Here is a 21,537-nt window from a genome sequence, read left to right as displayed (position 1 = left end):
TAGGTTCGGCCAACATCAACGACCGCAGCATGTTGGGGAAGCGTGACAGCGAGGTGGCGGTGATCATTGAGGACTCTGAGACCGTTACCTCGGTGATGGACGGACTTGAGTACCAGGCTGGACGCTACGCACTGGCGCTACGTCTAGAGTGCTTCAGGTACACACGCGCACGCACTCACGCACGCACACACACGCACATATACACACACACATATACACACATACACACACACTACAGCTATGCCTTGGGTGGTTTGGGTGTGTGTAACTGTTCTTTTGGTCCTCCTCTAATCACTACGACAGTCCACATCTCATATCATTGTGTGTGTGTGTTCTCTCCTGTCAGGACTGTCCTTGGAGCTCATATGGACACGACCATAGATGTGTCTGACCCTGTCTCTGACCGCTTCTATAAGGATGTCTGGATGACCACCGCTGGACGCAATGCAACCATCTATGAGAAGGTGTGTGTGTGTGTGTGTGTGTGTGTGTGTGTGTGTGTGTGTGTGTGTGTGTGTGTGTGTGTGTGTGTGTGTGTGTGTGTGTGTGTGTGTGTGCAACCTGCTTTATGAAAGTGATTTTTAACTAACGTTACTCTCTCGTTCTCCCTCCCTGCTCTCTCCAGGTGTTCCGGTGCCTGCCGTCCTCCCTGGTTCGTAACATGTCTGAGTTAGAGAGTTACCAGACGAACCCAGGCCTGGCCCAGTCTGACGCAGGTAAAGCCCAGGAGGAGCTAAGGAGGATCAGAGGGTTCCTGGTTCAATTCCCTCTGGACTTCCTCTCAGAACAGAACCTAATGCCTTCTGTTGGGACCAAGGAGGGCATGGTGCCTACTGAGATCTGGACCTAGAGGACTAGATACACACACACACACACACACACACACACACACACACACACACACACACACACACACACACACACACACACAGGACAAGACAGACACACACACACACAGGACAAGACACACACACACAGACCACTGCATTGAACTGTGGATGTTTAGACTGAAATCTGGACCTCCAGCTGATAGGTGACAACTTAAACCACAAACATGGAGGACCATGATGCCGCTTGGCCCGTCACATCCACAACTCAGCCAATGAGACTGATTGCCACGCGGACTAATGAGGAAGTGCAGGGCTCTCATATCCATTCAGGAGGACACAACGCTACAGGATATTCAGATAGAAATATATTGTGTAGAACAGATCGTCACCTCTCATCATGTAGGATAGGGACCTGTTTAGCTCCACATTAATATATTTCTATCTGCAAATGTGTAGGTTTTGAATGTTTCACCTGACTGAATACACCTGAAAATGGGTGAAGAAAATGAGCACCTCAGTTCAAGTAGAACCTCCTTCATTTCTAAATGTTTTGTCCTGTTTTGTGCCTTCTGAACGCGACCCTGGACACTCTCCTATGCCTGTCACCTACTCCGTTGGTTATGCATGTTCGTATGGTCGTAGCACTACGTAAGCGTACATACCGTCTTTAGCTGTAGTGCCTAAAGTTCTGTTTGTTCTTTTCTAGAATAGAGGTTGTCTTTGAGGAGAACACATGTAAATGTTTACAATCTAAATATGGAATTGTTCTGTCAAATCGTAATTGTAAAACGAGACTTTTAACGCTCACCATAAATGTCACGTTAAGTGAAGCACAGAATGTCACGATAAACACTCACTGAATTTCATCATGAATCACAACTACCTACAGCCTTCTGCCTTTAATACACCTACTGTTCTATCATGCCCTGTAAGTATTTGTATTGCCTGTTGTATAAATAATGTATCATATTGCCTATTATATAATTAAATCATCAATCCAATAATTTCAAAATACATGTTCAATATAATTTATAAGAAAATCAACTTTACTGGAGAGACTGGCGTGCTGTTGTGGTTCTCAACTGCCAGTGTCATGTCAGCATAGATCTATTCTACTGTAACGATGACTGGGATGAGCACATAACCGATGGGATGCGTTTACCAACGTCAGTCCACACCACCCAACAGAGGGCGCCACACACCCATCTAGCTCTGTCTGTCTGTCTGCATTTACGTACTTAAAACGTATGACTGATTGGTTGATTGGCTGATTAACGTGAGAGGAGGAGCAGGCTCTAGTGTAAAATACATTATGTACCATGTAGCTGTATACACCAGCTCTGCTCAGGCACCTAGTGGGAGCTATGGGGTTAATGTAAAATCCTTCCGCTACTTCCTTATCGCTGTCATGCGATGTTATGCTTCTCTCTCTTTTGAGAAATGCCTGAATAATTTGATGCGGTCGGAGAAAAACGGCAAGTTATGCGTGCACACTTTTGATTTTGAATTGGTCTACTTTATTTTTCTACCTTGTTTTGTTTCTTCATATTAGAACTTGACATTCTGCTGTGGTGGAATGTCTGTGCTGTATGGAGTAAACCGCGTGACTAAGTAAATATATAATTTCTTCAAACACACAGAGCACTGCCTTTTGAGATAAAATGGGTGAAACAAGACGACGAGCTGTTAAAATAGTTATTCAGATAACTTGCCAACTTCTATGGGTAAGATCTTACAGCGCTAAGCAAATCCGATACACCGCTGACCATAATGTGCTTCTGCTTTGTACGTCCTGTAAAACTGTTTAAGCTAACATACGTCAAGGAATGGCAAATCACTTATAAATATTGTAATATTTATTTAACTTCAGCCTATTGCATATTTCTATGCACTTTTGATATGTATTGTTCATTTTGTCCACTGAAAAACTATAATGTATCTCATTAAAAGAGAATGTGCTGTGCATTATCTAGCCAACAGCTTAGAATATGTCATATGAAGTGTTTCCACCACTCTTTGTCTCGCTTCTATTCACTCTTGCTACATGTTTACAGATTAATTGCCTAGATGCTGTTGAATCCACATGACTAACTGAAAGTGTGTGTGTGTGTGTGTGTGTGTGTGTGTGTGTGTGTGTGTGTGTGTGTGTGTGTGTGTGTGTGTGTGTGTGTGTGTGTGTGTGTGTGTGTGTGTGTGTGTGTGTGTGTGTGTGTGTAATTCCGAGGGAACTAAGGAAGCCTCAGAGCTAGTGGGACTTTATAGTGGGACATTATTTTACAAGAGCACACACATACATATTTTCAGAAAGATATACATTAAGATTTTTTCTGAATTAGTTATTTCTACATTGCACCGTCACAATAATTATTTACTACTGAATGATATGATAAACACTGTCTCCCTCTCTTGTTCCCTCCCTCCCTTCATCTCTAGCTGGCAGGTCTGGTGGTAGGTCTGAGTGGTATGTACCTGTTGTTGAACTACAGACACAATGGCCTCTTCTTTGCCCACACATACATCATCCTCCCAGCATGCCTAGCTCTGGCCAGCGCTACTCTCCTATTGGCCAGCGGAGGACTGGGCATCTGGGTGTCCCTCAGAAAGTCAGCCTTGCTACAGGGTGTGGTGAGTTTTTGTGTGTACTTGCGTGTGTCTGAATATAATAAAATGTATGTATTTTTGCTTTTCATAGCTCTGATGCTATGCGTCCTCTACAGTTTGGGATACAGCTTATCACCTTATCTGTTGTCATGGCCATTTCAGTTTGTCTATCTGCTGGTCATGGTTTTCTGCCTGGAGGCAACTGCTGCTGCTCTGGCCTATGTCAACGCAGGAAAGGTACTTAGATATATATGGTGTTACAAAACTACCAAACGAGCACACATCCCCATATTTGACATTCTACACTGAGTGTACAAAACAATGACACCTTCTCTTTCCACGACATGGCTTTCACCTGGTTAGTCTATGATCCCTTATTGATGTCACTTGTTAAATCCACTTCAATTACTGTAGATGAAGGGGGGGAGACAGTTAAAAGAAGACGTTTTAATCCTTGATACAATTGAGACATGGCTTGTGTAGGTGTGCCATTCAGAGGGTGAATGGGTAAGACAGAATATCTAAGTGCCTTTGAATGGGGTATGGTAGTAGGTGTCAGGCGCACCGGTTTGTGTCAAGAATTGCAACGCTGCTGTTTTTCACACCAGTTTCCCGTGTGTATCAATGGTCCACCACCCAAAGGACATCCAGCCAACTTGTGGGAATCATTGGAGTCAACATGGGCTAGCATCCCTGTGGAACTCTTTCGACACCTTGTGGAGTCCATGCCCCGAGTAATGAAGGCTGTTCTGAGGGCAAAAGTGCGGGGTACAACTCAAAATGAGGAAGGTGTCCTTAATGTTTTGTACACTCACTGTATGTTATACTTATGATAAATAACATGATGTGACTGACCTGCTTTCAGGTGGATTCTGAGCTGGCTCCCTTCAGTAGTGTTTTTCAAAGATACACAGGAAGAAGTCAGGACCCATACTCTGATGCTGTGGATGCCACACAGAAAGAGGTGTGTGGTGGTGCGGGGGGGGGGGGGGGTGAATCTGAACTGATCTAATGACTATCTGTGATGTGAATCCTCTCCAGTTACAGTGCTGTGGAATCTATGACTACCGTGACTGGTTGGCCACGCCCTGGTTTAACCACAGTGGGCGGGGCAGTGTACCTCACAGCTGCTGTAAATCCACCTACCACACCTGTAACGGTACCCTGGAGCTGCCCGGGCTACTATATCCAAAGGTGTATATATATACACACACACACACACACACACACACACACACACACACACACACACACACACACACACACACACACACCAGCCCTGGCACTCTGTGGTGATCCAAAGGTATGTTCATACATACACACCTGGGCAGCATTTAATTCCAGAGAGATGTCACCCCTTACCCAGTTGTGTGTGTATCCTCTCCCTCAGGGCTGCCAGGTGAAGCTGGAGGAGGCCTTGCTTTTTGTTCTGCATCTCATCATCTGGTCATCTCTGGCAGTGGCGCTAGTGGAGGTGGGAACCACTAGAGGGCACTGTGGGGTATAGTGGAACAACATAAGGGTCATGTAGCAGAACATTTTACAACAGAAAATAAAAATGGGTGTTTCTTATTGGACAAGATCAGGTACAGTAGTGCCTGGTGTAACCATACTAGTCTCTCACTCTCTCACTCTCTCACTCTCTCACTCTCTCACTCTCTCACTCTCTCACTCTCTCACTCTCTCACTCTCTCACTGTCTCTCTCACTCTCTCACTCTCTCTGTCTCTCTCTCTCTCTCTCTCTCTCTCTCTCTCTCTCTCTCTCTCTCAGACTGTAGGGTTTGTGAGTGTGGCTCAGCTGATGAGGGACCAGCCTCTGTTGGAGTATGGAATACTAGACAGGGAGTGGGCCTGAACCAGAGTGGCAGAAAGTATTCTGGACTGAGAATCTGCTTTAGATATACTATGTCCTGGAACTTGGTAAAGTTCATGATGCTGTGGACCTTAAAGGCCCTGTGCAGTCAAAAATTTGATTTCCCCCCCCCCCAGTGTTTTATATAATAATTCCACACTGAAGTTGGAAGAATACTATGAAATTGTGAAAATGCTGATAATGCCCTTCTAGTGTAAGAGCTGTTTGAAAAGACTGCTCTCTAGGTGTGTGGGTGGGGGGTTATAGTTGTCTGGGCAGCTCCAGAGCCCCTAGGGTACCATTACAGGTAATTGACGTAATCATCGCCGATCTTGTTGGTGAAACTGCTTTAAAAGAGTGATTATCTTGCTTTCACTAAACTAATGTATACACATCCGTGAAGGGAGGAAGGAAGCTGTACTCTAAAAGTGTTAAGTGTCCTACACTTCTGCATACACTTCCTTCGTTTCATAAGGATCAACTGGAATATGTAATGGCCACAATGTTTTGGTTGGTCTGTTTTGTTTTTGTTCACTGATGTAGATGCATGCTTGTTAAAGAAACCACTCCATCAAAAAAAATGGTCAACATGTCACATGTCCTGCAGATGACATATTAATGACATTTATACACTACCCTGCACGGCTTTTGAGTAATTGACTGGTTGAAACTATGTTGTGTGGTTATTGTTTAATTGTAACTTACCAGTATGTAGCTGGGTGATTCTGCAATTTAGGGCACTTTGGCCCTGCAAGCTTTCAGAAATGAAAAGTTATTGAAACACCATTTTACTAGTATTATAATTGTCTTTGATTTGTCTAGGAATGTATATATTTTTCTCATACAGCCACAGACACATTTTATTTCCATCATGTCATTAAACATCAATTTTAGTTAAATTAATTATATATTTCATTTTTAACACATTTCTTATACATTTGTATATTAACTTGTATTTTAAGTGATTTAAGGTTTTCCTAATATTAATAATTCAACACGATGCCTGAATTTATAGACTTGCCTTTGTGACAGCTGAAAAAGATCATGAAAAATAAGATATTTCCACCCAACCTTTTTTTGGAGATTATGATCATTTCCCTATATAAAACAAATCAATGTAAGTTATACATAATATACTAATGTACCTAAAATATATGGGTGTGGGGGGAATGACAAGGTGTGGTGGACATCTATTAAAAAAAAAACACGGATAAAACAATATTTTATTGCAAACATTTTGAATAACAACCATTGTTAAACATTTTATAAGACAGTAACATTCCAAAAGTAGCCGATGGGCATAATTCAAGGAAGTAGGCCAGTGTTTTTGAAAGATGGGCCCGGATAGCAAAGGGGTCATCTGCACAGAAGAGCTCAGTGAGCAAAGTGAAACTATCATTTGTGTATATTTCTAATCGACCTGGCCCGGGTATCCTGGAAGGATATTGACCTCATCCCATCAGTAGAGGATGCCTGGTTGCTCTTTTAAAAGTGCTTTCCTCACCATCTTAAATAAGCATGCCCCATTCAAAAAAATGTAGACCTAAGAACAGATCTAGCCCTTGGTTCACGCCAGACTTGACTGCCCTTGACCAGCACAAAAACATCATGTGGTGTACTGCATTAGCATCAAATAGCCCCCGCGATATGCAACTTTTCAGGGGAGTCAAGAACCAATATACACAGTCAGTTAGGAAAGCTAAGGCTAGCTTTTTCAAACAAAAATGTGCATCTAATTCCAAAAAGGTTTTGGACACTAAAGTCTATGGAGAATAAGAGCTCCTCTTCCCAGCTGCTCACTGTACTGAGGCTAGGAAACATTGTCACCACCGATAAATCCACGATAATCGAGAATTTAAATAAGCATTTTTCCACGACTGCCCATGCTTTCCACCTGGCCACCCCTACCCTGACCAACAGCTCTGCACCCCCTGCAAAAACTTGAAAAGTTGACTAAGCCCCCCCCCCCCCCCCCCCACTTCTCCTTCACCCAAATCCAGACAGCTGACGTTCTGAAAGAGCTGCAAAATATGGATTCATACAAATCAGCGGGGCTAGACAATCTGGACCTTCTCTAAAATTATCAGCTGAAATTGTTGCAACCCCTATTACTAGCCTGTTCAACTTCTCTTTTGTATCGTCTGAGATCCCCATAGATTGGAAAGCTGCCACGGTCATCCCCCTCTTCAAAGGGGGAGACACTCTAGACCCAAACTGTTATAGACCTATATCTATCCTACCCTTCCTTTCTAAGGTCTTCGAAAGCCAAGTTAACATACAGATCACTGACCATTTTGAATCCCACCGTACCTTCTCCACTATGCAATCTGGTTTCCCGAGCTGGTCATGGGTGCACCTCAGCCACGCTCAAGGTCCTAAACGACATCATAACCGCCATCGATAAAAGACAGTACTGTGCCGCCGTCTTCATCGACCTGGCCAAGGCTTTCGACTCTGTCAATCACCGCATTCTTATCGGCAGACTCAATAGCCTTGGTTTCTCTAATGACTGCCTCGCCTGGTTCACCAACTACTTCTCAGAGTTCAGTGTGTCAAATCGGAGGGCCTGTTGTCCGGACCTCTGGCGGTCTCTATGGGGGTGCCACAGGATTCAATTCTCGGCCGACTCTTTTTTTCTGTATATATTAATGATGTCGCTCTTGCTGCTGGTGATTCTCTGATCCACCTCTACGCAAACGACACCATTCTGTATACATCTGGCCCTTCTTTGGACACTGTCTTAACTAACCTCCAAACGAGCTTCAATGCCATACAACACTCCTTCCATGGCCTCCAACTGCTTTTAAATGCTAGTAAAACTAAATGCATGTTCTTCAACCGAATGCTGCCCGTCTAGCATCACTACTCTGGACGGTTCTGACTTAGAATATGTGGACAACTACAAATACCTAGGTATCTGGTTAGACTGTAAACTCTCCTTCCAGACTCACATTAAGCATCTCCAATCCCAAATTAAATCTAGAATCGGCTTCCTATTTCGCAACAAAGCCTCCTTCAATCATGCTGCCAAACATCCCCTTGTAAAACTGACTATCCTACCGATCCTTGACTTCGGCGATGTAATTTACAAAATAGCCTCCAACACTCTTCTCAGCAAATTGGATGTAGTCTATCACAGTGCCATCTGTTTTGTCACCAAAGCCCCATATACTACCCACCACTGCAACCTGTATGCTCTCGTTGGCTGGTCCTCGCTACATATTCGTCGCCAAACCCACTGGCTCCAGGTCATCTATAAGTCTTTGCTAGGTAAAGCCCCGCCTTATCTCAGCTCACTGGTCACCATAGCAGCACCCACTCGTAGCACGTGCTCCAGCAGGTATATTTCACTGGTCATCCCCAAAGCCAGCTCCACCTTTGGCCGCCTTTCCTTCCAGTTCTCTGCTGCCAATGACTGAAACGAATTGCAAAAATCACTGAAGCTGGAGACTTATATCTTCCTCTAACTTTATGCATCAGCTGTCAGAGCAGCTTACCGATCACTGTACCTGTACACAGCCCATCTGTAAATAGCACACCCAACTACCTCATCCCAATATTATTTTATTTTTTTGCTCTTTTGCACCCCAGTATCTCTACTTGCACATCATCATCTGCACATCTATCATTCCAGTGTTAATGCTAAATTGTAATTATTTTGTCTCTATGTCCTATTTATTGCATTACCTCCCTAATTCTTACTACATTTGCACACACTGTACATAGACTTATCTATTGTGTTATTGCCTGTACGTTTGTTTATCCCATGTGTAGCTCTGTGTTGTTTTTGTCGCACTGCTTTGCTTTATCTTGGCCAGATCGCAGTTGTAAATGAGAACTTGTTCTCAACTAGCCTACCTGGTTAAATAAAGGTGAAATAAAATAAATCCAACACAGGTGTGGAGAGTCACCTACTTGTGAGAATCGCCAAAGTGAATTGCCTGGATTTCACTGGTGTATTTACACAGGTAGTTCTCTGCAAAGACTCAACTAGGTTCTCACAGTACAAAAACTCTAACTTTCTCATTGTTGCTGCAGCTGATCACTTTGTGATGCTGTAGTTTGTCCGCCATGAACTGGAGGTTGCCGTGGGTTTTGCAGAGACATCTGTTCCTATCCTGGACTGTTGGCATGACAACCCAAAAAGCAATGTATTTTGCAGAATTCCTAGTAGGACATTTTAATCTCTGAATATTCCCTCTTAAACTTCTGATAAAGGATCTGAATTGTGCCATTCAAGAAGCGCTTCTGCTTTTTTTTCTTGTTCCTCGTTAGTTTGTCCTTTTCCCCTGTTGTTGCGCTACACTCTTAAAAGAAAAGGTTCTTGGAGTATCCTTTAGGGGTTCTTCAAATTGAAACTATGGGGGAACCCCTTTGAAAGGGTTCATCAAAGAACCCCTCTTAATGGATCCTCTAAGAGCCTTTTGAAGAACATTTTGGGGTTCATTTTTGAACTACCTCCCCTATTATTATTATTATTATTATTAGTAATAATGCACAATAATAACAACACAATATTTTAGTAGTCAGTGTTTATAAAAAATTATACCACAAATTAAAGAAATTATAGCCTGTTTGGAAATGACTGACAATAAAAAATATATTCTCTACACAAACAATATTTACAATATATTTACAATATTTACATCACACCTGCTGCAGCCATGTGCTTCAGTGTCACAATAAGTTTCCATGGTCACTATATTAACATTCTCATCACTACCAAAGGACAGGTATATTTTGTATAAAAAAAACAATATAAATGGCATACTCACTAAATATTGATATAGATTTTATTTGATTGACTCTTTCTCTAGTAGATAACATGATATAATGTGTAATTATTAACGTGTTCTCATAGAAAAACATAGTAGAAGCTCAAGTCTGCGTCGGGGACAAGGACAAAACAGTGAAATTGAGGTATAAAATGCATCTGAAAAGTTGCTAAAATACTTGATAGAGAGGTGTTCAAAATATCTGGTGTGATTGTACTGTGACCTTAACATATATATATATAAAACATATTTTAAAATAAAATACCTAAAATTGACAACGAGGACATAGAAGTGCCCGTAGTTGCAGAATCACCCTGGTATGTACCCACATCTGTAATTGGCAAGGGCAGTAACAAATCATTTGCAGAGGTGGGCGTGGAACTGCTTTCGTCAGCGGTCCTCTTGGTTTTGGTGCCTGCGAGAAGGAGCTGCCAGCTAACGTTAGCTAGCTAAAAAAAACGGAACGATTGACAGACAAGAACAGCGAAAGCACCAACAACAAAAAGCTGGTAAGTTAGCAATATGGTTGTCGATCTAGCTATGTTGTAGTAATTCAGTTGTTGATTTACCATTTCGCTCTGCTACAACAAAGCCGAATGCCAGCAATGGGGGTTTGGAGGCCCCACCAGTGCCAGATAGCTAACCACAGAATGATATTTGAGCAAATTTTTGCCAATTTGGATAATCTAGCTAGGTGGCTAACAAGGCCCTGAACAAGGTGTCGGAGTTTTAGGTGGGAGAGAGGGACCGCAGTCAACACATGCTCGCGGAAATAAGGGAACGGTTGGCATAGGGCCTAGTTAACGTTTTCCTGCAACAATGTGTTCGCTAATGTTAATTAGCAGGGCAATGTCCATTTGCTTTGCGTCAGCAAATGTTTTTTTTCTTCCTTTTGCATTTAGGAAACTAGCTGCTGCTAGCTAGTAAGCAACCAAAGTGTTCACGCCCCCTGGTGTAAATAGTTGCTAGATATTTATATAACTCGCTAGGTACTAACGTTAGCTAGTTCACACAAACTAGTAACTAACGTTGCGGTTGGAATGTTTTGCTCTTATTTGTCTACCGTAGTGCTCGATGAGGCAACGTTAGCCACAAACAGGCCAAATCTAGCTACAGTAGTTGGCTAATACGTTAGTTCGCCAACGTGCTAGCTAGCTACTGTGTACAGTCTGGTTGCTAACTAAATATGCCACAAATAATAAGTCATCAAGATAACAGTCGTAATAGCTCAGTGGTCGTAAGCTAGTTAGCCACTCAGGGACTAACAAAATAATGCTCTGCTCTTCTTCACAGGTGCGTCAGAAGGGGGAGGCCCAATTTACCGTTTCGTTTTTGTTTAGCTCATTATTAATTTTGTTTGAAAACAAACCCTACCCCCTCCTCACCCCTATTATTTTTTTGTTTGTCCCATATACATTATTTTGTTTGTGATACCTCCTCCAGCTTTGGGAGCAGTGAGGGGTCTTCATGGCTGTTCGAAGAGGCCACATCAGGTACCTAAAAGTGAGTATGAATTTTCCCATTAGAGGAGGATCTAGATCAGTCCTAAAGTAATTATATTGTAACAATTGTAATCTAGCTAGCTATTTAATCAGATTGCATTAATATGTTGTGTGTTGGCCCATGGTTTTCAAATGTATTGATAAACACTGGGGCTTCAATATCACTATATACACTCCTACGCTTATTAACATACTGGTATAAATATTTATTATTGCTCGCAAGTAGAGAAAAAGGCATATGAATTATCCTCATAGTCAGACCCATCAGTATTGGTCATCATGTTTACTAGTGAAATACAGGAGTTTCATTCATCCAAGGGCCTGCTGGATGGCTAACTGTCTTACCCCACAGAATACACAATCAGATAGCCCCTCTGAATGAATGGAGCTCTGTCAGAACACAGCACTGAGGCCTGGTCAAGGGGATGCAATGTTCAGAACAGGGGTAGCAGCTAGCTAACCCTCTACCCACTGGGCAGGGGTTGCGTTAATCTGCATTTTCAAAACGCAGACCATTAAAAATCTGTTTTAAACCATTTCACCGGAGTTTTTTATATTGAAAGTCGTTTTTTGTTGTTGCTTCAGTCGAGTGATTGGTGGGGTTGCAACTATAGTTTTGCTTAACAGAACACACGTTAGTGCAACACATTCTGCAGAAAATAGCTTCATTTTCATCAGATGACAACAGAAGTGCAAGCCTATTTGGCTAGCAGTCACACGGGTACATTTTCTTACATATGAAAAAGCAAGGTATTTCTTTCAAAAACGTTACATGACCATCATATTTCTAATGTTTATCATAGAAATAATGTAGTCAGGTACATTTCCTAATGTTTTGCTTCAATTTAATTGAGCATTTACCATAAAATAGTTGCATTTTATTGGAGAAAATGAGCCTACACCTAGAAAAGGAATGGAGAAAAGTAGCTACACATCAGAGTGCTGTCTGCTGATTATAATGCCTGTCTGTGAATTCGCATCTGAGTGGAGAAGTGCAACTGAAGCAAAAAAATTGTCTGATACCGAGCAGGAATTACAATAAGCATTTTAGATTTGCTTTTGCAAAACGCAGCAAGATATTTCTTGTTTTTTATTTTCTGTGTGAAAAAGCAGAATTCTGGGTAAGCAGGCGTTTGCTCACAAGGCAGGTTCTAACATCCACGACGGTTGATTTAACGCCGCAAAGCAGGGCTTGAGCAAAAGCCTGCACACCCAGTAGCTCTCCGGGAGGAAGGGTTGGTTACCCCTAGTTTAGAACTCTGTCAGACCACAACAACCAGGCTTGGTCAGTGGGATGAAGTGATTAGAACACTGCAGAAATAAGTGAAATGTGGTGGGGCTGACTGGGACTTTCTCCATTCTACACAACAGAATCATCTCAATGTTCTGTGACGTTTGTGGTCTCTGGATCTCAACCTCTTATCCCGGAGCAGTGTCGGGGGCTGGCTGGGTATAGGCGTGTTTTAAAATAATGCCTGGTCCATGATTATATAGAGAGTAGCTGAGAGTAGAGTCTGGCTGTGAAAGTACTGCGGGTGATTCACTTGCGGGTAAGAGGAGCTGCTGTCATTGCTGCCATCCACCAAGGTGCTCCTAAATCTGGGGCATAATTAGGCTCTGTAGATTAGGATGCTATGTTTACAATGTTGCATGTAGAATTGTAAAAATGTTATATTATTGTTTTCCTTTTTATGATTTAAAATCTGCATCCCGTTGACGTTTCAGCCATGCTGGTTTACTTCCGAATGCCTGTTTTTCTCTTAACTGTGCCCCCCTCTCGCTCTCCCCTCCCTCCCCAGGAGGTGTATGACATGTCCAACGGCTACGAGGATCACATGGGAGGAGGAGATGAGGTGACGGATGCCAAGACCAACCTGATAGTCAACTACCTTCCCCAGAGCATGAGCCAGGACGAGCTACGCAGCCTCTTCAGCAGTATTGGCGAGGTGGAGTCCGCCAAGCTCATACGGGACAAAGTGGCAGGTACGGAACACCTTGTCCCACAATGCACTACAGGTGTGTGACCTCTGACCTTGGAGTAGAATGGCTGGAGGAGTTGGTCTGCTGCGTGTAGGGCTCGCATTTACAGGGGTGTGTTCGGTGAACATTTTGCTATGTTGCGTCCTACTGAACACGACTCAGGGGTACCTTTAACAAACCGTGGGGACCCCCATAATTGTTGGAATATTACAAAGGGCACCTCCATAACATGTTTGTTCAAGCCAACCAGTCAGTGTGTAGAGTAACTAGTATATTGCCCTGTCTGCCTCTTGTAGGTATATGAGAACTGCTGATGAGACAGACATCTTTGACATGCTCACTAGTAACTTTGTGGTGAGATGTTTGTAGTATCTATGCAAACAGCTTCATGTCATATGTTCTGTTTAGGCCTAGGACTATGTCTCGCTGCAATTTGAAAATTTGTCTTCCTAAACTTGATATTTGAAGTATTCCAAATAGTTGTTTTGTATAAGGCTGTTGGTGTAGATATTTACCCATGCTCTCGATTTGTCTGTGATGGGCTCGGCTTTCCTTATTCCAGGAAAGCAGTCCAGTTTTGTTGAAGCCTATTTCTTTGTTACTTGTTTTACGACTATAAACCATCAAAATAAAGAAAGTCGCACACTCCATGTGTAATCTCCCAGCAATTTAATGGGTATTTACCAACGTTTTGGCATCACTGTGCCTTCTTCAGGGCGCTGGAAACGTTGGTAAATACCCATTAAATTGCTGGGAGATTACACATGGAGTGTGCAACTCTCTTAATTTTTGATAGTTTATTCACCGTTAGTCAGTACCTCCACACACTTATTCTGGGTGTGCAACAGCTCATGTTTTTTTATCTACTTGTTTTACGACTAGCATGCATTGTGTAGATTTGTTTTGTTTAATCATTTATTTGACCAGTGTGCCGATTTTTTTGAAACTATACAACGTTTTTTTATTTTATTTTATTGTTTTCCTTTTTTTTCTCTAGGCCACAGTTTAGGGTACGGATTTGTTAACTATCTTACCCCTAGCGATGCAGAAAGAGCTATCAATACTCTGAATGGACTAAGGCTACAGTCTAAAACTATCAAGGTAACGTGCAATAAGGTGTTCCTACAGTACTGTGTCAACCCAACCATGTCATGTCATTTAAACTAGCCCATCTCTACTGAGGCTGACCGTCAAATCCACCCCTAGACGCTTCCTCCTAGACCCTCCTATGGATCTGAAAGGATTGTGTGGGTGTTAGCAATATGGTGTTATGTTAGCCTTTCTTTTCCCTTTGCTAATACCAACCCATTTCGTTTGATGGGCATGTAGTGCCTGTGGTTCAGGGTTGGATTTGGGAATCGGCGTTAGTATGAGTCTATATTAGACAGGACAAGACAACGTCTGATAGATCACTGGCCCGGATGGAGTAGAGAAGTGCAACCGTATTTTCAGCCTTATTGAAGACTAAACTTTATTTTAATTTCTTTATTCAGCACCACTACTTCAGGTAGAAATTTTTACACGTTAATTTATCATTTAAGTTTGGAACTTTTTATTTGGTTTGGTACGAGAGAAAAAAAAATCACTTCTGAGAATGTTTTTCCCTCCGTTGATTTTGTTACTATAATTGTTGTTTATGTAATTTTGAACACTCGGAAAGTCCTACTTCGATACTTCCCACCACAGCTTACTACGGGAATAGTTTTTCTACGTAAAAGCCACATTGGTCAGTCAAGGCACCTTTTCACTATTTAATTTTCTAGTTTTGGAGACATTACTCATGATAAAACATTACTCATTATAAAAGTAAACTCACGTTTTTGTAAATTCAACACATAGGGCAATTACAAAACATTAATTCGCCAGGATTGCATAAAGATATACAAATATAATAAAAACAACCTTCCAACATCCACTTTTTATAAGTAATTTCTAATTTCTGGCTAGATATAATTCAGGGTTGTGTGTAATCCTCAGTAGTACACACTGATATTGTCAGTGGTGTGTAATGTGCTATGTGCTGCCCTCGTGTTGTTAGGTTTCATATGCGCGGCCGAGCTCTGACACCATTAAAGACGCCAACCTGTACATCAGTGGCCTGCCCAAGACCATGACCCAGAAAGACGTGGAGGACATGTTCGCTCGCTACGGACGCATCATCAACTCCCGGGTGCTGGTCGACCAGGCCTCGGGTAGGACCACACAGACACACACTCTAGAACCAGGTCTCGCTGTGTTCGTCTGTCTCTCAGCTGAACCTGTCCTGTTAATTTATTTTCCCAGGCCTGTCTCGGGGGGTGGCATTCATCCGGTTTGACAAGCGAGCAGAGGCCGAGGACGCCATCAAAGACCTGAACGGACAGAAACCTCCCGGATCTGCTGAGCCAATCACAGTGAAGTTTGCTGCCAGCCCCAACCAGGCCAAGAACACTCAGCTCATCTCTCAGCTCTACCACAACCAGGGACGACGCTTTGGAGGGCCAGTTCACCACCAGGCTCAGAGATTCAGGTAACAGACACACACACACACACACTGGAAGTGTTGTCCTCTCAGGTTCTCTAAAAGGAGTGTGGAGCACATCAGTGAAGTGAGACAGAGTGGTAACCCTAGCCCCCTCTGTCCTCCCCCAGGTTTTCTCCGATGTCTGTGGACCATATGAGCGGTATGTCTGGGGTGAGTGTGCCGGGGAACGCCACCTCTGGCTGGTGCATCTTCATCTACAACCTGGGCCAGGACGCCGACGAGGGCATCCTGTGGCAGATGTTCGGGCCCTTCGGCGCCGTCACCAACGTCAAGGTCATCCGCGACTTCAATACCAACAAGTGCAAAGGCTTTGGCTTTGTTACCATGACGAACTACGAGGAGGCGGCCATGGCGATCGGCAGCCTCAACGGTTACCGCCTCGGGGACAAGATCCTACAGGTGTCGTTCAAGACCAGCAAAGGCCACAAGTAGAGAGAAATAGTGGGGGGGATAGAGGGAGGAGAGAAACCTCACGCCAGGCTTCTAATATGGAGGGTAAATTGCCACAGTTTGACAAAACAAACTTGTTTTTAGCGTTATCTCACTAAGCCCATTCTCACTCTGCATCTTTGTACTAGTCTAACAGAGAGTCTAGGCTGAGTTTGATATTTCTCTTGTTTTTTTTACTCATGGTTTGGGATGTTTCAAACGCAGTTCTCAATGTCCATCCTGATATGGTGACCAATTTCACGATTCAAGACTAGATTGTTTTTCCTGTGAGACTAAACTAGTGTCACTATGTGCCATATGAATGGTAGGACCACGGTAGGGACTTGGAGAAGGATGCACCACATTCATGCGTCTAGTCCCCCACTGTAGGAGGAAGCATGCTGTCTTAGACGCTGGTTCCAGTGTAGCCTGTACCCTGTCAAGCCATCCACTGTCTCCAGCCATTCTAAAAGAAAAGCACTTTTTAAATCCTTATTGTATAATGTCAGCCGTTTTGACGTAAATCATACATTGGTCTTCTCTCACCTTGCAGAATCAGTTTTATACACAGCAAGTTAGGTACTGAATGGTACCATTTACATAGCAGCGCGTGTGTCCTGTTTTTGGGGGTCTTTTAAAAGTTGAATCTCTGAGAGGCCATGTAAAAAGGTCTGGAGATTTTAAAGTAGGAAAGTGTTTAAGAAGGACCAAAGAAATGGAAGGATAAGCTCGAACTGCCCCAGGGCCCGTATTCAAATGCTGATCAAGGATCAGTTTGGCCTTGTCGATCCTAGATCAGCATTCAGTCCTCTGAGAAGCTTTTGTGAATAGGGAAGATGCTTACCGTTATTATTCATTTCCCCTCACCAGTAGTAGTTTGGACATCTGAACAACCGGTACGAAGGCTGAATCTAACAAAGTGGGGCAACACTGCTCTCTCATCCAGTTTGCTGTTTTTGTAAAAAAAACTAAGTTGTCTCTATCTTTTGATGTTTTTCTTGAATTTTCTTTCTGAGAGAGACTAACTTTTCTTTTTTCGTCGAAGCGTAGATTACTGATCGTAGAGTTGGAAGAGTTTTTATTTAATTTTTTATGCTCATCTCGAGCTAAAGAAGAATTTATGGCCTTTGTGATTTATTTTTGTTGGTATAGATTTGTTTTGATTGTTTTACTTTGCATATGCAATCATTAAATTTTATTTAGATTTGACTCAACATTTTGGTTTTGTTTCTTTTATTTCTTCAGATTTGGTTTGGGGTTTTTCTTTGGGGTTTTCTGTTTAGATTGTAGAAGCTACAGACACCAGACTGCTAATATGATGATACTACAGTATGACACTACTCGCCGCACTCCCATTGAGATATTACAGGATGTTTGAATGGTCAACATAAGGTTTAGCTAGACTCCAAGATGGTCTGAAGGCCAAGAGGATGCAGTCTCCAGTATAAAACACCTCAGACTTTGGCCTTATTTTCATTCAAACTTATGTGTGAAACATGAGGCAGAGGGCTTTCAAGGTTTCAAAGATGGGAGTCCTCCAGTTGAGGTACTGAAACAGTCTTGTTCCATGTTAATAGCATCTAGGAGTTACTGATGAACCCATAAGGAGTCTTCTAATACAGGTACTGCAGGAGGCAGTTTGTCACTTATGGACCTTCTTTGATCTGCCTTGCGGCCAACAAACACAGTCACCCTGAGAAACTGCCATTTAAAAAAAATGTGCAATAACCTAAGAGCTTGGGTAAAAAAAAGAAGCTAAACCCAGGCATATTCAAGTGACGTTTTTAGACTTAAAATAAGAGGACTCTGTAATCGGGAAGAAGACTGGCGGTTGGTTTGACATCAAGCGAATATTCCTACATCTGTTTTTAACATATCTTGGTTGTGCACTTTTCATCACCAAGGCCTTTTCTATGTAGGTTTGAGAATGTAGTCTGTTGGAGAGAAAATAACTGACTACAGCATCACAACACAGGATCCGACAACTGGCTTTAGTTAGTTTCCTGCTGCAGCAGATCTAGGAGCAGTTTACCCTTACACGGTCCTAACCTTCACCATAATGGGTGACACTTGTTTTAGAAAATTAGGGCCTTGACTCCTGGACTTTCAATAGAGATTCTCCATTGAGCATGATTTTATGTCCAGAAGTAGGCTTCATCTGGGTTCTGGGAACAGCCTAGAAACCAGACTGTATAATTCTCTCTTCTAAAAGTATTGTGATCTCTTGTCTTCAGATCTGTAAAGCCTTACTAGTTTCCACATGTGGACAAAAATTACCGCTCCTGTCACAGGGATATCCTCTATGTAAGCCTCAAGTTAGTCACTATTGTTTTTAAGGAGAACATTGAAATATCTCACGGAACAGTCCTGATCAGAATGCATGCAATATGTGGTGGGTCTTTAAAAAAATTATGGACCAGAAACGGTACTAGAGTGGTTATTCTGAACTGGAAACAGCACTGGAGAGAGTGGTTATTCTGAACTGGAAATGGTACTAGAGAGAGTGGTTATTCTGAACTGGAAATGGTACTAGAGAGAGTGGTTATTCTGAACTGGAAACGGTACTAGAGAGAGTGGTTATTCTGAACTGGAAACGGTACTAGAGAGAGTGGTTATTCTGAACTGGAAACGGTACTGGAGAGAGTGGTTATTCTGAACTGGAAACGGTACTGGAGAGAGTGGTTATTCTGAACTGGAAACGGTACTGGAGAGAGTGGTTATTCTGAACTGGAAACGGTACTAGAGAGAGTGGTTATTCTGAACTGGAAACGGTACTAGAGAGAGTGGTTATTCTGAACTGGAAACGGTACTGGAGAGAGTGGTTATTCTGAACTGGAAACGGTACTAGAGAGAGTGGTTATTATGAACTGGAAACGGTACTGGAGAGAGTGGTTATTATGAACTGGAAACGGTACTGGAGAGAGTGGTTATTCTGAACTGGAAACGGTACTGGAGAGAGTGGTTATTCTGAACTGGAAACGGTACTGGAGAGAGTGGTTATTCTGAACTGGAAACGGTACTGGAGAGAGTGGTTATTCTGAACTGGAAACGGTACTGGAGAGAGTGGTTATTCTGAACTGGAAACGGTACTGGAGAGAGTGGTTATTCTGAACTGGAAACGGTACTGGAGAGAGTGGTTATTCTGAACTGGAAACGGTACTAGAGAGAGTGGTTATTCTGAACTGGAAACGGTACTGGAGAGAGTGGTTATTATGAACTGGAAACGGTACTGGAGAGAGTGGTTATTATGAACCGGAAACGGTACTGGAGAGAGTGGTTATTATGAACCGGAAACGGCACTGGAGAGAGTGGTTAATATGAACCGGAAACGGTACTGGAGAGAATGGTTATTATGAACCGGAAACGGCACTGGAGAGAGTGGTTATTATGAACCGGAAACGGCACTAGAGAGAGTGGTTATTATGAACCGGAAACGGCACTAGAGAGAGTGGTTATTATGAACCGGAAACGGTACTGGAGAGAGTGGTTATTATGAACCGGAAACGGTACTGGAGAGAGTGGTTATTATGAACCGGAAACGGTACTGGAGAGAGTGGTTATTATGAACCGGAAACGGTACTAGAGAGAGTGGTTATTATGAACCGGAAACGGTACTGGAGAGAGTGGTTATTATGAACGGGAAACGGCACTGGAGAGAGTGGTTATTATGAACGGGAAACGGTACTAGAGAGAGTGGTTATTATGAACTGGAAACGGTACTAGAGAGAGTGGTTATTATGAACTGGAAACGGTACTAGAGAGAGTGGTTATTATGAACCGGAAACGGCACTAGAGAGAGTGGTTATTATGAACCGGAAACGGTATTAGAGAGAGTGGTTATTATGAACCGGAAACGGTACCGGAGAGAGTGGTTATTATGAACCGGAAACGGCACTGGAGAGAGAGGTTATTATGAACCGGAAACGGTACTGGAGAGAGTGGTTATTATGAACAGGAAACGATACTGGAGAGAGAGGTTATTATGAACCGGAAACGGTTCACTTGCTTGACTTTGTTCTCATCCTTTTGATATTATTTTTCTATTGAGTTCTACTAATCAGCTCTTGCTTTGCTAGCTTCTCAGAGTGCTACTATGTTGAAATGCTAGTGAGGTTCCTGGAATAACTGAATTATGATTAACTGTTTTTAGCCTTAATGTATGTGGGAGAGATGGAAGAACGTGGCAACAGCAGTGGAGGCACAAAGATGTAATTTATTTGACTTGTATGTAGTTTTACATGTTTGTAAATTCTTCGTGTTGGGAGTTTTTTTCCTTTTGACTTTTTTAATGGATTCATTTTGATTTCCTGTTTGGTTTTGGAGGAAGGCCTGTTCAGAACCTGTCTAACACACAATTACTTTGAATAAAATATCTGAAAGCTTTATAAAGCTCAGCAGGATCATCCTTTTGGCTTATTGTGTGTACTGTGAGGAAGGGGTGGGGGAAAATGTTATGCTCAAATCATTACACTTCAAATTTGATTAGAAAATAACAATGTACAAGTATCTTGCATGTACACAAATACAAATAGTTTCTTCAAGATCCTAGGTGTTGGAAGATGTACATCACAGTGAAATCTACTGTAAATCTACCAAAAGACATTGAAATATCAGTTATCCATTCTGTATTTGTTATAATTCAGTTGACAGAGGTAGCGATGAGAGGTTTTACCCATAGTCACTGACTATATTTCAACTCATTTTCAGTACAAAGTCCTGTCAATTTCAGCACTTTCATGGTTGCAACATTCTCAGCAACGGTGACTGGTTATTGAGAACATTATAAGGCAACTCCAAAACCTGACTGCAAAATAAAAATGAAAAATGTGCAAATGCAACATTTAAGTCTAAACCATATAAAAAAAAAAAAATATTACTAAATAGACAATATTCACACTCACAGTTGTGTGTTAAACTACCATTATATATCTCTACAATCCTCAAACTCAACTCTGGACCTCGAAGTTAGTTCCACTGCATTTTCTTCGTTGTTCCCCTCTAATCAGGGACTGATTTAGACTTGGGACACCAGGTGGGTGTAAT

The 21,537-nt window shown here is 42.4% G+C and overlaps 3 protein-coding genes across 8 annotated transcripts in view; all 3 read left to right on the top strand.

The window, feature by feature from the left end:
• LOC120051371 (phospholipase D1-like) overlaps positions 1-931 on the top strand; it is a 15,306-nt gene extending 14,375 nt beyond the window's left edge. The window contains 3 exon segments of the mRNA XM_038998206.1: positions 4-157; positions 347-464; positions 626-931. Coding sequence (XP_038854134.1) covers positions 4-157; positions 347-464; positions 626-850 — 497 coding nt within the window. The 3' untranslated portion in view covers positions 851-931.
• Positions 932-1,050: 119 nt separating this feature from the next.
• LOC120051370 (tetraspanin-3-like) lies at positions 1,051-6,723 on the top strand. Of its 3 annotated transcripts, XM_038998205.1 has the most exons (7): positions 1,051-2,554; positions 3,264-3,455; positions 3,594-3,668; positions 4,297-4,395; positions 4,473-4,625; positions 4,822-4,905; positions 5,204-6,722. In XM_038998205.1, exons 1-7 carry the CDS (start codon positions 2,492-2,494, stop codon positions 5,285-5,287), a joined length of 750 nt encoding a protein of 249 aa, XP_038854133.1. In that variant the 5' UTR covers positions 1,051-2,491; the 3' UTR covers positions 5,288-6,722. The 3 variants fall into 3 exon arrangements, with proteins under 3 accessions (XP_038854133.1, XP_038854131.1, XP_038854132.1); XM_038998203.1 differs by having other exon boundaries at positions 3,264-3,668; positions 5,204-6,723; XM_038998204.1 differs by lacking the exon at positions 5,204-6,722 and having other exon boundaries at positions 3,264-3,668; positions 4,822-5,117.
• A 3,737-nt stretch (positions 6,724-10,460) lies between these two features.
• Positions 10,461-20,897, top strand: LOC120051369 (ELAV-like protein 1). Of its 4 annotated transcripts, none has more exons than XM_038998200.1 (7): positions 10,461-10,568; positions 11,503-11,562; positions 13,361-13,577; positions 14,539-14,642; positions 15,580-15,733; positions 15,825-16,050; positions 16,173-20,897. In XM_038998200.1, the coding sequence occupies exons 2-7, from the start codon at positions 11,527-11,529 to the stop codon at positions 16,495-16,497; spliced, it is 1,062 nt and encodes a 353-aa protein (XP_038854128.1). In that variant the 5' UTR covers positions 10,461-10,568; positions 11,503-11,526; the 3' UTR covers positions 16,498-20,897. The 4 variants fall into 4 exon arrangements, with proteins under 4 accessions (XP_038854128.1, XP_038854129.1, XP_038854127.1 ...); XM_038998201.1 differs by having other exon boundaries at positions 10,467-10,568; positions 11,353-11,562; positions 13,361-13,544; XM_038998199.1 differs by having other exon boundaries at positions 10,467-10,568; positions 11,353-11,562.
• The last annotated feature ends 640 nt before the right edge of the window (positions 20,898-21,537 follow it).

The sequence above is a fragment of the Salvelinus namaycush genome, chromosome 7 (genome assembly GCF_016432855.1).
Source record: "Salvelinus namaycush isolate Seneca chromosome 7, SaNama_1.0, whole genome shotgun sequence".
Taxonomy (NCBI): Eukaryota; Metazoa; Chordata; class Actinopteri; order Salmoniformes; family Salmonidae; genus Salvelinus; species Salvelinus namaycush.
Note: the sequence above shows the minus strand (reverse complement) of the source record. Positions and strands in the feature narration are given on the sequence as shown.

Coding starts and splice junctions, on each gene's coding strand:
- LOC120051369 (XM_038998200.1), top strand. CDS start 11,527: ATGGCTGTTCGAAGAGGCCACATCAGGTACCTAAAA. Junction 11,563..13,360: donor GCCACATCAGGTACCTAAAA/GTGAGTATGAAT, acceptor CTCCCTCCCCAG/GAGGTGTATGACATGTCCAA. Junction 15,734..15,824: donor GCTGGTCGACCAGGCCTCGG/GTAGGACCACAC, acceptor TTATTTTCCCAG/GCCTGTCTCGGGGGGTGGCA.
- LOC120051370 (XM_038998203.1), top strand. CDS start 2,492: ATGGGTGAAACAAGACGACGAGCTGTTAAAATAGTTATTCAGATAACT. Junction 2,555..3,263: donor TAACTTGCCAACTTCTATGG/GTAAGATCTTAC, acceptor CTTCATCTCTAG/CTGGCAGGTCTGGTGGTAGG. Junction 4,626..4,821: donor CCGGGCTACTATATCCAAAG/GTGTATATATAT, acceptor CCTCTCCCTCAG/GGCTGCCAGGTGAAGCTGGA.